The following is a 15,482-nucleotide window of genomic DNA, read 5'->3' on the forward strand; positions in this document are numbered from 1 at the left end:
GAAATATACTTTTTTCGGCAACCGTCCGGGAAGTGCTCACTTTCTGGACGCTTTTTCTCTGAGAAAGTAGCATTTCCCGGCCTAGTCCGGAAAGTACGTACTTCCCGGACTAGGCCGGAAAAGGATCATAGAATCCATAGCAACCGAGATAACGGCTGACAGTTCATATGAAATTAGTTGTCAAAAATTTGCATGTTTTTTGATCGCAATCGCAATAAAATATGGAAAGCAGCAGCGATAGTGTTATTTTACATGGTTGCCGAAAAAATATTGTACGCAACACGCCCGAAAATGGTTTTTTTGGACTCACAGACTTCCAGGACTCGCTTACGCTCGTCCTGGAATTTTGTCTATTCGTCCAAAAAAACCCTATTTTCCGGACTTGTTACGTAAATTACTATTTTCGGCAACCGTCCGGGAAGTGCTCTCTTCCCGGACGCTTTTTCTCTGAGAAAGTAGCATTTCCCGGCCTAGTCCGGAAAGTACGTACTTCCCGGACTAGGCCGGAAAAGAATCATAGAATCCATAGCAACCGAGGTAACGGCTGACAGTTCATATGAAATTAGTTGTCAAAAATTTGCAAGTTTTTTGATCGCAATCGCAATAAAATATGGAAAGCAGCAGCGATAGTGTTATTTTACATGGTTGCCGAAAAAATATTGTACGCAACACGCCCGAAAATGGTTTTTTTGGACTCACAGACTTCCAGGATTCGCTTACGCTCGTCCTGGAATTTTGTCTATTCGTCCAAAAAAACCCTATTTTCCGGACTTGTTACGTAAATTACTATTTTTTCAATATAAAAATCAAACCTGTTACAAGAAGAAATACGTTTTCACATTATTCTCTCAAGAATAAGCTTATTGAATGTACTTGTATACGTGAGAGTGAAGTCAGCGCTTAGGATTTCTTAGATACATTCATATTCACATTATTAAGTTGCTCTTCCTAGAACGTAACTAAGAATGATCGGTTTCCTTGAAGTGTAGATATAAAACATAACGAATTGCCACATCTTATTATTTACATACAAAAACTCATTATCTTTCAATGCTTCTTGGTTTCCATTATAACATCTCATTCACAAATTCTCATTTCTATTTTCCATAAAATAAATGAGTGTTATGTTTTATGGAAGCATGAATTGAATACTATACTATGTCGGTAAACAAAAACATTCATTTCCCATTCTTAAAGAGATAAAGGTCCGTCTGCGCAAACAAAACAGTAAAATCGTACGATAACGTCGAATATATGAATATTTAGAAATATGTTTCATTACAATGATTTATCCCCCGCTTTTTCTTGCCATATAATCTTATCTTATGCGGAACTGGACGTTACATTGTGAATTCTGATACATATCGTAGAATTTTATTGAATTGTAGGGGAACAAAGAAATTATTGCCATTCATATCAGCAAAAAAAGGAAAATAATGGTAAGTAATGAATATTGTTGACATAATGCGATATATTGTGGTCAAATTTTTCAGTCAGCTAGTATACTTTCGAATACATAGTGAGTTTCAAGCTCGGTTTCAAGTATGAAGAGCCTAAATTGTCTCGAAAACGGATCGCACGATTTTTCTTCTTTTGGGCTTTTGTAGCTTCAACTCAGTCTAATATATAGGGTGTTTTTTTTCGAAGTATATAATTTTAAGGTGGCATTACTGCTCAAGATGACGACCGATTTAACAGATGTCAAATAATTTATTTTCAGTTTGGTTTGGCAATCCATCATGAATAGACTCACGCCTAAACAACGATTGCAAATAGTGCAATTTTATTTCGAAAATAATGGTTCTGTGCGGAATACGCATCGCGCACTACGTCCATTAGCGATGAAGCGCATTTCTGGTTGAATGGCTACTCAACAAACCAAACTGCCGCATTTGGAGTGAAGCTAATCCTCAAGTGTATGTCGAAACACCGTTACATCCAGAAAAACTGACTGTTTGGTGCGCTTTATGGGCTGGTGGAATCATTGGTCCGTACAAATTCAAAAACGATGATGGCCAGAACGTTACAGTCGATGGTGATCGCTATAGAGCCATGATAACTAACTTTTTCATTCCTGAATTGAACAATCATGATGTCCAGGAGCTGTGGTTCCAACAAGACGGCGCAACATGTAACACAGCTCGTGCCACAATCGATTTATTGAAAGACACGTTTGGTGACCGCCTAGTTTCACGTTTTGGACCTGTGAATTGGCCTCCAAGATCTTGTGATTTAACACCGCTAGACTACTTTTTGTGGGGCTATGTAAAGTCATTGGTCTATGCGGATAAGCGACAAACCATTGACCATTTGGAAGACAACATTCGCCGTGTTATTGCCGATATACGGCCACAACTGTTGGAAAAAGTCATCGAAAATTGGACGTCCAGATTGGACTACATCCGAGCCAGCCGTGGCGGTCATATGCCAAAAATCATATTTAAAATGTAATGCCACAAGATTATCTTGCGGATGAATAAAATTCATGTCAATCGAATAATCCATCGTTGTTTTATTGCAATTTAAAGTTCTATAGCTCTAAAAAAAACACCCTTTACTATAGGTGTATGTATTTTTTTTCTACATGTCTAAATAAATAATAATAATAATGAAAAATGGTGAACGTTTGAGTTCAATGGAACAAAATTGAATAAAAACTCGGGACTCCATTTCTTTGAAAGGTATTTTAACGTTTCTCATAGTTCAAGTATTATTTCATCGCTACACAACCAATGAAATCCGAGATGTCCTCTGAGATTCATGAATGAGAACATACGCGATGACAAATTGGTTCATCTGATGAGACATATGTGAATAATTGAGGTGGAATTGAATGGTGCTTTCATTACCTACAAATATAGCATCAGGCCCCCAAACCGGGAGTATATATTTAAAGACGCCAACATGACTCAAACTGTGACAAAATGTCCAACACTCACAAATTCTTCCAAGCTCTTAATGGATCGTAATAAAGTCATTGGGAATTTCTACCTGTCAGCAGGTCCGAAAGCGGAAATAGAGGGAGCTTTTAATAGATTCGAAACTATAAAAAGGTACGAGAAACCACCATTTTTACGGATTTTCTGTGGTTGAATGACATGAAAATGAAATAAAATTTCTCCACGACAGCTATGAAATGAACATTACGAAATTATTTCGATGGCATAGAGAATAAAATATATCTGTGATCCGAATTGATTGTCATATTCATTGCAGTTTTCAAAACTTCATATTGGTTTTCATTTGATTCGATATTTAGCATTGAAGCAGACAGAAATATATGCATCAAGCGAATCAGATCTGGAAATATAACTGAAATTATTGAATCTGCTCATACTACCTCAGAAATCAAAGGATCTAGTATATGAAAAATACTATACTCACTTTATGGGCTGGAAAGGAGCAAAGAAGACAGATTTTTTCTCGGAAAACGTGTTTCTGGCATATTTTCATGATTCATCAATCACCATGGAATAGAAATGGAAATGCATCTTATGAAAAACATTTCATATAGAATTCTTCACAAAATATCTTCGATTCGATTTTCCATTTCAAGAATGCAATAAATATAGGTAAGTGTCACTATGAAATAGATTTTGACGTTTGAGATATGTTTTTCAGTTTCTATTGTTTCGAATAGTCATAATTGGATTATCCCCTTCTATTTTCTCAGTTTCTTATGTAATAAGAGACACGTTGGCGTTTACTTATTGTTATTTTGTCATTGTACAATGAGAGACATTGTACAGGGTGTCCCAAACTTGAAGCTCACTGAGATTACCTCAAGAACTATAAGACTCAGAGGAAAATCTTCGAAGACCCAATATCTTTTTGCGGAGTAGTTGGATATCAGAAAGCAGATAATAGATATATTGATTCGTTATCGAGTTACAGGGTGTTTCTTGAAGAATTACATTCAAATATTCCGCTATATCTCTTATCCATTATGAGTATCATATGAACCATAAAAATCAATGACAAAAAAAAATATGTCGAAGGAAAACCATAATATATCGAAATATTTTAAACAGAAATTTTTCATAAACGTGACTCACTCCGTATCTAACAATAATTTCACTTGCAGAAGACAATTCCAACACTCATGCGTTCGAAAACTCGTTCCTTTTTTGCTCGTTTTCGAATTTTGCATTTGGGTTGGAATAGGAACCCATTCTGCATCTTATTTTAGAATATACTATTCTCTATTTCAGCATCGTAATGAGTTCATTTCAGTAATGAAAACAGTGCTGAAATGAACTCATTACAGCATTGTTTTCAGTTATATTTTTCGTTTTGTAGTTAACTACACTGACTTCCGATCCTATCAAATTTCAACACACGTCAATTGTCAATATAACATAATTTGGATATGGTGAATTGATTCGCAACATATTCGAAATTTGTCTTAATTCTGGACGTGTTAAATCGATTAGACAAAATTCAAGAATTTAATAAGTAATTATAAATTATTTAAAAATTCGAAACGTAAGATTTAAAATCAAATTCCGTAATCTATCAATTTCCGTAACAGTCACACCAACTGCCAAGATACAATACAAAAATCACTAGGACGTATAATCTGAATTTTTCATTGAGTTTCGACAATATTTCACAAAACTGAAATAGAGAAAATATCGTCTAATACTCGTTGCAGAAGGCAATTCCAACACTCATGCGTTCGAAGACTCGCTCCTTCGTCGATCTTTTTCGAATTTTGCATTCGTGTTGTAATAGGAGTCCATTCTGTAACTTGTTTTATGATATACTATTCCATTATTACAAAAGATTGAATTGGTTTATCGGGGAATGAATCAAGTGATACCCAATAACACCTTTATTTCATTACTTCAAGCTTTCGGCTAAATTCTTCGCCATCTTCAGGGAGCTATAACATAAACTATGAACTATAAGTATGCGGGATATCATGGTCAGGAAACCATAAGAAGTTTAGTGTATAATGTTCTATGGTTGTTAGGTTAGCGTCATTTGCCATTTATCTGTGCAGAACTGTTGGAATTTTTATCGATTTGCATATTGATTAAGTTAAGAAGCTTTGGAGATTGTTAGAGGACTTTTATATACACTGTGTCCGTAAAGAATGGAACAAATTCATTTTTAGCTAAACAGACCATTTTAAAAAATAATCCTGAAACACGTCGATTTTTGATTTTAATTTACTGTATTTTAAAATAATAATCTAATATACAGGGTGAATTACTTTCGAGTAATGACGTCACCGTCAATTTTTTTAAATGGAACACCCCCATATTGTCTCAACTTTACGATTACTCTAGCTGAGCTGATTCTAAAAATGTGTCACATGTTGATTCCAATTGGTACAGGGTGGACAAAAATACAATAGCTTTGTGTGCTCATAAAGTAACGCGTAACATTCTTCATTAATTGAATTAACAATTTTATCAAAAATACTTATTATCTGACGGCAATTGGTTTGAATGTAACACCCTGTAGTTTGTTACATTTTTAGATTAATAAAAATGAGCTGTTTCGAAACATGTTTGGTACTTGTGGTCTAGCAGACAGAATATGAAAGAAATTATTTCTTATCAATTTAAAAAAAAACATACCAATTGGAATCAACATGTGATACATTTTTGGAATCAGCTCAGCTAGAGTAATCGGAAAATTGAGACTAAATGGTGGTGCTCCATTTAAAAAAAATGACGATGACGTCATTACTCGAAAGTAATTGACCCTGTATAATAGATTATCATTTTAAAATACGGTGAATTAAAATCAAAAATCGACGTTCCATACTTTACGGACACAGTGTATACATTGGAATCGATATACTTCAACACTGCTATTATAGAAGATGTCGAAGAAATTTCTTCGAATTCTTCCATAGAGCGTTCGAGCACGCCACTGGGCCATATCTCCGACCTATTAGTCGAAACAATAAAGTCATAACGCGGTTGAAGATGACCGCACGATTCCGATGCAGCTTTTGGCGGTGGACCTCACGGATGCCGGGTGGTCTCGGGCCGTGGAACGATTGGAAACCATCAAGATGGGTCCATATAGAGTCGATGGTTGTCTGCCCAGTTACCCGCCCATTTGCTCTATGATTTACTGCACCGACCGGGTGGGTTACGTTTTCATTTTCGGCTAATGTACCTGCCTGCCCCCGTGTGTTTGTTTTAGATTATGACATGATTATTCCCGCAAAGGATTCTGCTTTCCCATGGACCTCTACCAGGTGCCAGGTCCGAATTAGGTTCGTCTGGATATTGATGTTGAGTCGAACGTCAATGGGTTGTCTGAAAATTCTTAGTTTTTATTCAAGATAATTCTTGGGGGTTTTGTATTGGAAGTATGTAGTTTACTTTTCTTCCGTAGGTGTCGCTTTTCATCAAAAGTGCCACATTTCCAAAGAAACGACAGCGAAAAATTCAATTAAAAAGGCTATTCCCTTCAAAAGTTGCCAGTTTCATCTTAATCTTTCTCAAGTGAAATTATTATTAGTATCAACATTCCATAGTCTATCTTCTGATGAATTTCAATGATTTTCTCAACATAAACAGAAATTCCATCAAATTTGCATGAAGAAACCTGAAGATCGCAAAGCGATATTTTCAGGCGTTCTGGAGTTATGGCCGAAAGAAGATATTCTTCAACTGATGCACTGCGAAAAACCAAATTGTGTCTTTAAGTTCTGACCAGAAACAGAAATCCCATCAAATTTGTATGAAAAAACCAGAAGGTCGCAAAGCGATAGCTTCTGGAGTTATGGCCAAAAAATATGATGCACTGATGCACTGAAAAACTAAATTGTGTCTTCTTTCGGCCATAACTCCAGAACGCCTGAAGCTATCGCTTTGCGACCTTTTGGTTTTTTCATACAAATTTGATGGGATTTCTGTTTCTGTCAGAATTTAAAGACACAATTTGGTTTTTTGCAGTGCATCAGTTGAAGAATATCTTCTTTCGGCCATAACTCCAGAACGCCTGAAACTATTGCTTTGCGACCTTCAGATTTTTTCAAGCAAATTTGATGGAATTTCTTTTTCTGTTGAGAAAATCCTATCATTACATTTGAAATTTCGGAGTGAAATTAACAAAACAATGAACTTCTGACTTAGCGCCCCCTATCGAAAGCAGCGAAAACAAATTTATCATGCGTATATTTTTTCCTCAATCAACAAGATATTATCTTTCAGACGAGATCTAATTTGCTCAAAAATGATGAGCCACACTGAAGTTGCAGGCATTTCAATCAGTCAGATTTCTCCCTTTCACCTACCCTTATTCGATGTCGTAAAATCGAAAGTGATAATTCAAAAAGATAGAGAATTTTCCAAGGATTACAGTGATGATATTTTTTCTTCAACTTCATATGAAACATTTTCGAGTAAAATTCATTTTTTTTACGACGGTAGCTATTACGCCCCCTAGCGGTAGAGGTATGAACTTCAAAACAATTTCCAGTGTGTTTTCTTGTACACTTTAGTGGTAAAAATTTTTACCACAAGTCTTTACGATGAGTGGATCCTGAGATATAGCCGCTTACCTCGCTTATTTGCCCACCATGTAAATACAAAACTATAAGAGTTAACTGACTGACTGTAATACCATTTTATGAAGTTTATAGTATTTCATTACAAGGGCCAGTTGCACCATTTGCCTAAACATTGATTAAAAATTTAAACGTTGATTACTCTATGATTTCTCTAGAGAAATCAGAAATTAATCGATGTTTAAATTTTAATCAATGTTTAGGCAAATGGTGGAACTGGCTCTAAAACTCATATTTCGCTCAATGTTCAAACCATATAATGAAATTTTAATGCTCATCTGTGTTCCCACATTCTGAATTATGTTATTTCCCGGGGTAAACAATTCACGAACGGCACTGGTTTCTGTCGGCAGAGACACCTATAAATTAGACCATTTCAAGAATTGTTTTAACCGAGTTCCCAGAAAACCAGATATCCCTAAGGTATATTTATCTATATCTAAAGGCACTTACTCACTTACCGATTTGAAAAAATGTGGTCGTTTTATCACCACTTAACACATTCATAAAAGCAATCGCCTATATCGCATACGTTCCCAGAGAAATGGACCAAATTCATTTCATCGGGTTCTCAATTTTTTTTTACGAGGATGATATACTTACGTTTTCATTCGTTTTTAATAGGTTGCATCATAATTTATGTTAATTGAATGACGTCTGCGGCCAGGTATATCATTATTTTCAAATATCTTAATAATTTGTAGGGTTCCAGCATTACAAATTTTTTTCGAACCCATTCGAAGACAATTTTATTCTTCATTTTATTCTTTTGTGATTTGATGAGGGTTAATACCTATAGTTTACTAGACATAAAGGAGTATTTGTAACAATTTATACTAGTGGATCTAACAGATTGCCGAAAATTCAGCTTTTGTTTCGGTGATACAATTGAAAATATGAATAGCTTGTCTTCCCTGAACATCACAAATTTAATTCCAATTGACTCCTATGTTTACACTTGCCTTTTTGATAAAATTCACACAATTTCCACTTCAGTTGAAATCTTAAACTTGAGCATTTATACAGTTTCAAATAACAAGTAGCGCGTGAAAATTTTGTAGTCACAGTTCGCAAAAGCACTTTTGGATTATCGTGAAGCATCTTCTTGACCGGCAATGTTCAAACTGGTGAAAAAATTTGAGTTGTTTTCACCAACGTATAAAAAAGTCCATTTCAATGGATGTAAGAGTGATCTTTTAATGAGCCCAATTGAAAAGTCCCCGGTGTACCTCAATAAAACAATTTTTTTTGGCGAAATTCGATTTTATTATACAACATAGTTGCCTCCGAGGGCAATACAGCGATTATAGCGATCTTCCAACTTTTCGATCATTTTTGTACGATTTCTCTTTCGCTTCAAAATAGGCCTCAGTTTCGGCGATTACTTCTTCATTGGCGCTAAATTTTTTTCCAGCGAGCATTATTTTAAGGTCTGAGAACAGATAAAGTCGCTGGGGGCCAGATCTGGCGTATATGGTGGATACAGAAGCAATTCGAATCCCAATTCATGCAATTTTGCCATTGTTTCCATTGATTCGTGGCACGACACATTGTCTTGATGAAACAGAATTTTTTTTCCTTAAATGGGGCTGTTTTTTAATGTTTTTTTCCCTTAAACGATTCAATAACGATATATAATAATCGCTGTTGATGGTCTGGCCCTTTTGGAGGTAATAATGAACATTATACCTTGCGCATCCTAGAATACTGATGAACAACCTTGTCAGCTGAGTGTTTTGTTTTTCCTCGATTTGGATTCGGTTCATTGTGTGCAGCCCACTTAGCTAACTGTCGATTGGACTCCGGAGTTAAGAGATGAAGCCATGTTCCATACATTGTCACATATCCACGAAAAATTCAGGTTTATTGCACTTAAATGGCTTCAAACACTGCTCAGAATCATTAACACAATGTTGCTTTTGATGGATTGTGAGCTCATGCAGCACCCATTTTGCACAAAGCTTTCTCATGTACAAATATTCGTGAATGATATGATGTGCACGTTCAGATGGTATCTTCACATTGTCTGCTATCCCGATCAACTTCACTTTACGGTCATTCAAAATTATTTTGTGGACTTTTTTGATTTTTCGTCGGTGACAGCCTCGTTTGGGCGTCCATTGCTTTCGTCGTCTTCGGTGCTCATTTCACCACGTTCGAACTTAGCATACCAATCAGTGATGGTTGATTTTCTTGGTGCAGACCCCGGATTCTCCTCATCAAGCCAAGATTTTGCTTCAACTGTATTTTTTCCCTCCAAAAAGCAATAGTTTATCTGCACACGAAATTTTTTTTTCTTCTTTTTTCAAATAACAAAAGTAGCTACACTCACAACGCAATATCTCACAAACTACTGGTCGGACTGGTGTCAAATTTTGACAAGTATCGTTTGAAGGTTGGTACTGATTAAAAATCATTGGATTCAATACTAGCACCGCCATCTGTGCATCAGACCGGGGACTTTTCAATTGACCTGATATTGCACCGTTGGGGACCACAGAGCTTGATATATATCTTCATGAAATTTTCATTTCACATCTAAGTGCAAAATTTTTTTTTGAATCCGAAGCGTAGTTCTGAAATAAGTTATATAACCAAAGACAAAGGGAAGTTTCAAGTGGGACGAGAGTATATTGAATTCAAAGAAGAATCAAAATGATTGACGGAATCTATTCAACGATCTATTCATTTCATCCAAGATGAAGATTTGACCGCCATCTGATACCAAGATGTCTCCTCCTCAACGCTTAATTAAAACATAAATATTCCAGAGCAATACATCTGCCAAGGTGGCACCGTCACACTGTTTGCTAACTAGCATATCGACCACTAAATTGATTATGAATAGATAAATATTTATCAGTAGCAACACGTATGCAAAAGGAAAAGGGCGTACAGTATGTGATACCACTGTCAATTACCAGAGATTTATAAGGAATAATAAATCAGCTGATAATGCCTATTTGCAATTATCACTAAATATTTTTCACAATACGAACCTAAATGCCAATTAAAATATTTAATTATTCGCTTGTATGTGGCACAGGTACCCCTCATAAATATTCCTATTAAAGGCACACTCGGCTTTGTTGTCAGGCCTGAAAATGATTAAGTGAATGGGCACTCGTCCACACGGAGTATGATAATGTATCTATGAACAGATTTACGACCATTTGCTAAGTGACAACTTGCTCTTGAACCAAGAGATCAACGCTTGCTTGTCAGCTCTTCGTTTATTCCGCAAAATCTCTCGACTTGTTTGGTTTCCTCATCCCAATGGACTAGTTTAGTGATGTTGATAATACTATATTTGACACAATAGAATTAAAATATAGAGCAAAACTGATAAATCAGTGAAGAAATTTTAGAAATCCATCAATAAATGACTGAGAAATAGATTATTTAAATTTACGTATTTTAGCGCGGAACGTCTTTGGTCTCCGACTCGTCTGTGACGTCACGCCACTTGCCTGTAATCGCTACACCATAAATTACGTTTAAATATTTAGCCGCGCCAAGGCTCTCGCGCCGTTTGTAGTTGTACAGTGTAGTTTTAACTCGAGTTTTGTTTTTATGTCACCATAATGGAAGAAGGCTTCGTGAAAGGACAAAGTGACAATTTGCCTAAAATAGATATATTCGCAGTGATGGAGTTTTTTTCTTCAAATCCATCTTATGTCAGTGCTGAAATAAAAGGAGTTAAACTTCACACACATATGAAGTAGTTTTAGGTCCAATTAAGTCACGCCTCATTAATTTGCACCACTTCTTCCTTTGATTCATGTCATTTGGTACATGAAAAAACAATTTATTGGGGTTTTTAATTGTCGTGCTTGCACACATAGGCACAATACAATATTTGTAGGATTTTTTTTATTTCAGCCATCGTGTAACGAACAAAACACGACACGAACGGCACAAGTGATTGTACACCAATGAATTCGTAAGCACTCGGCGAATACCAGTCGCCTCGTGTAAGTGGCGTGACGTCACACACTAGACTATGAAATTATTCTTCCAAGCGCAACTTCAAAGTCCCATTACTTTTTCATTTCTAGAGATATTTCAATGATTCTTCCACATTTTTGTTTCATTTTACTTAGATTTTTAGAATTTATCCTTAACAAAAAAATGAAAACTAGTACATTCTCCTAGGCCTCTCGCATCATCATGATCAATCTGAAGGCATTGGTTGTAACGTGTTGTTTTTTAGCTGCATGAGAAGGTTCGATGGTTGTTTTCTATGGTTGTTTTCATGAAAAGTATATGGTTATGCAACCGTAGCCATGGCGGCTATTTGACTGTTATCATTTATCATCTTCAATAGCATACCTTCCTCTTTACAATGAAATAAACATCAATTGATTCCTCTACGTAAAATATAAACTTCATTTTAGTGCGTCCTTCCACCTCAGTTTGAAGTTCGCCTTGTGAACATAAATATTTAGAGTGCAGAATGACTTTTGATTCTATAATAAATTCCTAACTAAACCCACAAATTGTTTCGTCATTCACCCATGTATAAACATGTTTTCATTCAGAAGAGTTATTATCTATTCAATAATGTATGAAATATTTCCTATTTCATTGCTTACAAAGGACAATAAAAATTCAAGACAGCCTTCAATAGCTCTATCATGACAACAGCTGGTGTCGAGAGGTTGCGTTTGAGAATGTATTCCTATCGTTGATAACATTCAAGTTATAGAAAAACTTCTGGCTATCATGTTTGTAGAATTAAACGACCAGTACAAATACTTACTTGATGCTGAACCTACCACAGTGTTGTCAACGAACTATTTACTCGTGTTTGTAGCCGTTTTGACGATGCTGTTGTCATTTTCCAAAACTAGAGGTTTCAGAGAGGTCATTAATCCATTTTTTTACGTTGAGATCAAAAAATTTCTTTGTTAAAAGCCACTTTTCAGTTGAAAATGTTGTAAAAAAACTTTTTGAATACTGTTAATGAGAATATTTCAACTAAAATATATATTTTTTTATAGTTGGAGACCGTCAGCCATGCCAGGATGAAGGAGAACCAGTGGCGGTGGACCACATTGATAAATCCCGTTGTTTTTCCTGTATATGCCAGGTAATATTCTTTCACAGATAAACAGGGGGTTTCTTGAATAACTGTATATGGGGTGTTCCAAATGAGTTGTCTTATAGTGAGAAAATCTCAGAGTTCCTTGGAGCTGGAAAATATTGAATGGCACATTTTCCGGCTCGATTGTTAAGAGGATAAATTTGGTGAAAACCGCAACCGCATAAATTCAACTGTTTTCGAGCTATAAGAGAAAATTGGAAAATGGCGTGAAATGAAAAGTTCTCATAACTTTTTTATTATTGGTCCTATTAGGTGTACAACTTTGCTTTCGCCGTTTTGCAATAGATGGCTGTAGCGGTAAGTGGTAGTCGAAATAAATAGATCGTAGATGTCATACAATAAGCTTATAGATATTCGTAAACATAACGCCATCGAAATATTAGTCGATTTGTGTCTTCATCATAAGTTATTGTCGATTAAACATGTCAGCTTCCAAGCCAAATTCTCGTCATTTGCGGGAGGTTTAAATTTTCTGCTTTAATATGGAGAAATTTGCGGCTGAAGCTCTTCGAATGCTCGCAAATACCTATGGTGAGGCCGCTATCAGTGAGAGAACGTGCCGAGAAAGGTTTCAACGCTTCAAGAACGGTGATTTTGACGTTGAAGACTAGCATGGCAGTGGAAGAGAGAAGGTTTTCGAAGATGCAGAATTGGAGGCATTTCTCAAAAAGCCTGAAAGTCATGATAATGATTCAGAAATAAGGAAATTGGGTGTCATACGAGTTGAAGCCGAGAGATGTTGAACGGCGTTTGATTGCTTGTGAACAGCTGCTTGCAACGCAAAGACAAAAGGGATTGCTGCATCGCTTTGTGACTGGAGACGAAAAATGGGATAATCCCAAGCGTAGAAAATCATGGCCATGCTTTCATGTCGACGTTCAAATTGTATATTCACGGTTCCAAGGTCATGCTCAGTATTTGGTGGAACCAACTCGGCGTTGTGTATTGAGTTGTTAAAACCGACTGAATCAATCACAGGCGATTGTTACCAAACGCAATTAATGCCGAGCATTGAAAGACAAACGGCCGTGATACAACGAGAGACATGATGAAGTGATTTTACAGCATGACAGTGATTGACCCCATGTTGCGAAAGTGGTCAAGACATACTTGGAAATGTTGAATTGGGAAGTCCTACCCCACCTGCCGTATTCTCCAGACCATGTTCCCTCAGACAATCACTTGTTTCGATCAACAGCACACGGCCTGGCTGACCCTCACTTCCGGTCTTATGAAGAAGTAAAAAATTGGATCGATTCTTGGATAGCTTTAAAAGATGACCAGTTTTTCAACGCGGGATTCGTACGCTGCCCGAAATATGGGAGAAAGTAATGGCCAGCGATGGAAAATCTTCGAATGATAAATGAATGACCAGTATTTTTAAAATAAAGCCTCGAATTTCGGATAAAAACGGCGGAAGCGAAGTTGTACGTCAATTGTATAAACATACAAATACATAAAGCAATAACATTAAGACCCTTTTTTGTAGAATTCATTGGTGTAATAATTTGTTTTCTTTTGTAATTAGTTTATAGTTAGGGGAGTTTGGCAGGGGGTAGCAACTGTCATAAGTGTCCAACAATGGATGACTAGTTTTCTTAAGTTATCCCGAAGGAAAATTAAGAATATGAGCTTTATATTTTAACGAATTTAAGGTACCATTTTATACACCCCTATACGCTCTATTAGTGATGACGTCACACACCGCCATTTTAGTTCTCCTGTCAGTGTTCGGAAGCCAAACAAACAAATTGTCATTCGAATTAGTACGTTGTCGTTGAAGAAATTGGTTTATTTTAATAAATAAAATTATTTGAGGAATGATTTTACTATTAATTGATAGACAGAAGGCACGAGATTAATGCCAGTAAGTTCGAACTTGAAGTTCAACTAATAAACACGGCTTTTTACAAAATCTGGGGAATGATACAGGATTCAAACTTACTGGTATTAAACTCGTTCCTTCTGTCTATCAATTAATACTGAAATCGTTCCTCAAATACTCTTATTCATGAAAATAAGCCAATTTCTTCATTGACACCTTACTAATTTGAATGACAATTTATTTGTTTGGATTCCGAATACTAACAGGAAAACCAAAAATGACGGTGTGTGACGTCACACTAATAGAGCGTATTACTCGTTACCTGCCAAAAGAATAACAACCCAGACTCTATAGTGGCCGGTCGTTTTTATCTGTGTAGGGAAAAATGTTTTTCTTTTATAAAAGGACGAAGGTCTGGCCATTTTAGGCTTTTATGCTAATAGATAAAGGGTCTGAATTATCGATGAACTAATCTCATATTCACGATCAAAATACGTAAATATTAATGAAAAAACAAGATTCTACATCTTGTACATCTAGAAACTCCTGGCCACATCGTTATAAAATATCTACGACCGTTTTCCTGTCTTAAAAAAAATGCTGAAACAAGCTATACGCCTCGAATTCGTGGCATTCTTCTCGACAATCGAAGTCATTCCTCGACATTGTTCAAATTTCTCATGTATCAACAATGTAATTCTACACCGGTCAACTTTATAAGTGTTATTAATATTATTTACGAATTCTGCAACTGGTTTTACGGCGAGCAAAAAACGATCAAATGGAGTCCGGTGGAATTTCCAGCTGTTTGTGGTTGAGCGTTAGTGGTGGTGCTTTTCATTCTGCTTCTAATGGTCCAGCATCAGGGCGAGGAGAGAGAATCTCCAGGTTTTAATTTAATGTAAGGCAGAACTGCGAGGACTGAGTGATAGCAAACGTAATTTATCTGTTCGAGTTCGAGAGGATGTTTTACAATAAAACCACTTCTTAACTTTCGAATTCGCAACTTTGAT

The 15,482-nt window shown here is 36.1% G+C and overlaps 1 protein-coding gene across 1 annotated transcript in view; it reads left to right on the forward strand.

Annotated features, from left to right (window-relative positions):
• LOC123680162 (BMP-binding endothelial regulator protein-like) overlaps positions 1-15,482 on the forward strand; it is an 89,577-nt gene that overhangs the window by 51,512 nt on the left and 22,583 nt on the right. Inside the window, exon 3 of the mRNA XM_045617929.1 lies at positions 12,541-12,629. Coding sequence (XP_045473885.1) covers positions 12,541-12,629 — 89 coding nt within the window. The remainder of the gene's footprint in view (positions 1-12,540; positions 12,630-15,482) is intronic.

This window comes from Harmonia axyridis, chromosome 5 (assembly GCF_914767665.1).
Source record: "Harmonia axyridis chromosome 5, icHarAxyr1.1, whole genome shotgun sequence".
Taxonomy (NCBI): Eukaryota; Metazoa; Arthropoda; class Insecta; order Coleoptera; family Coccinellidae; genus Harmonia; species Harmonia axyridis.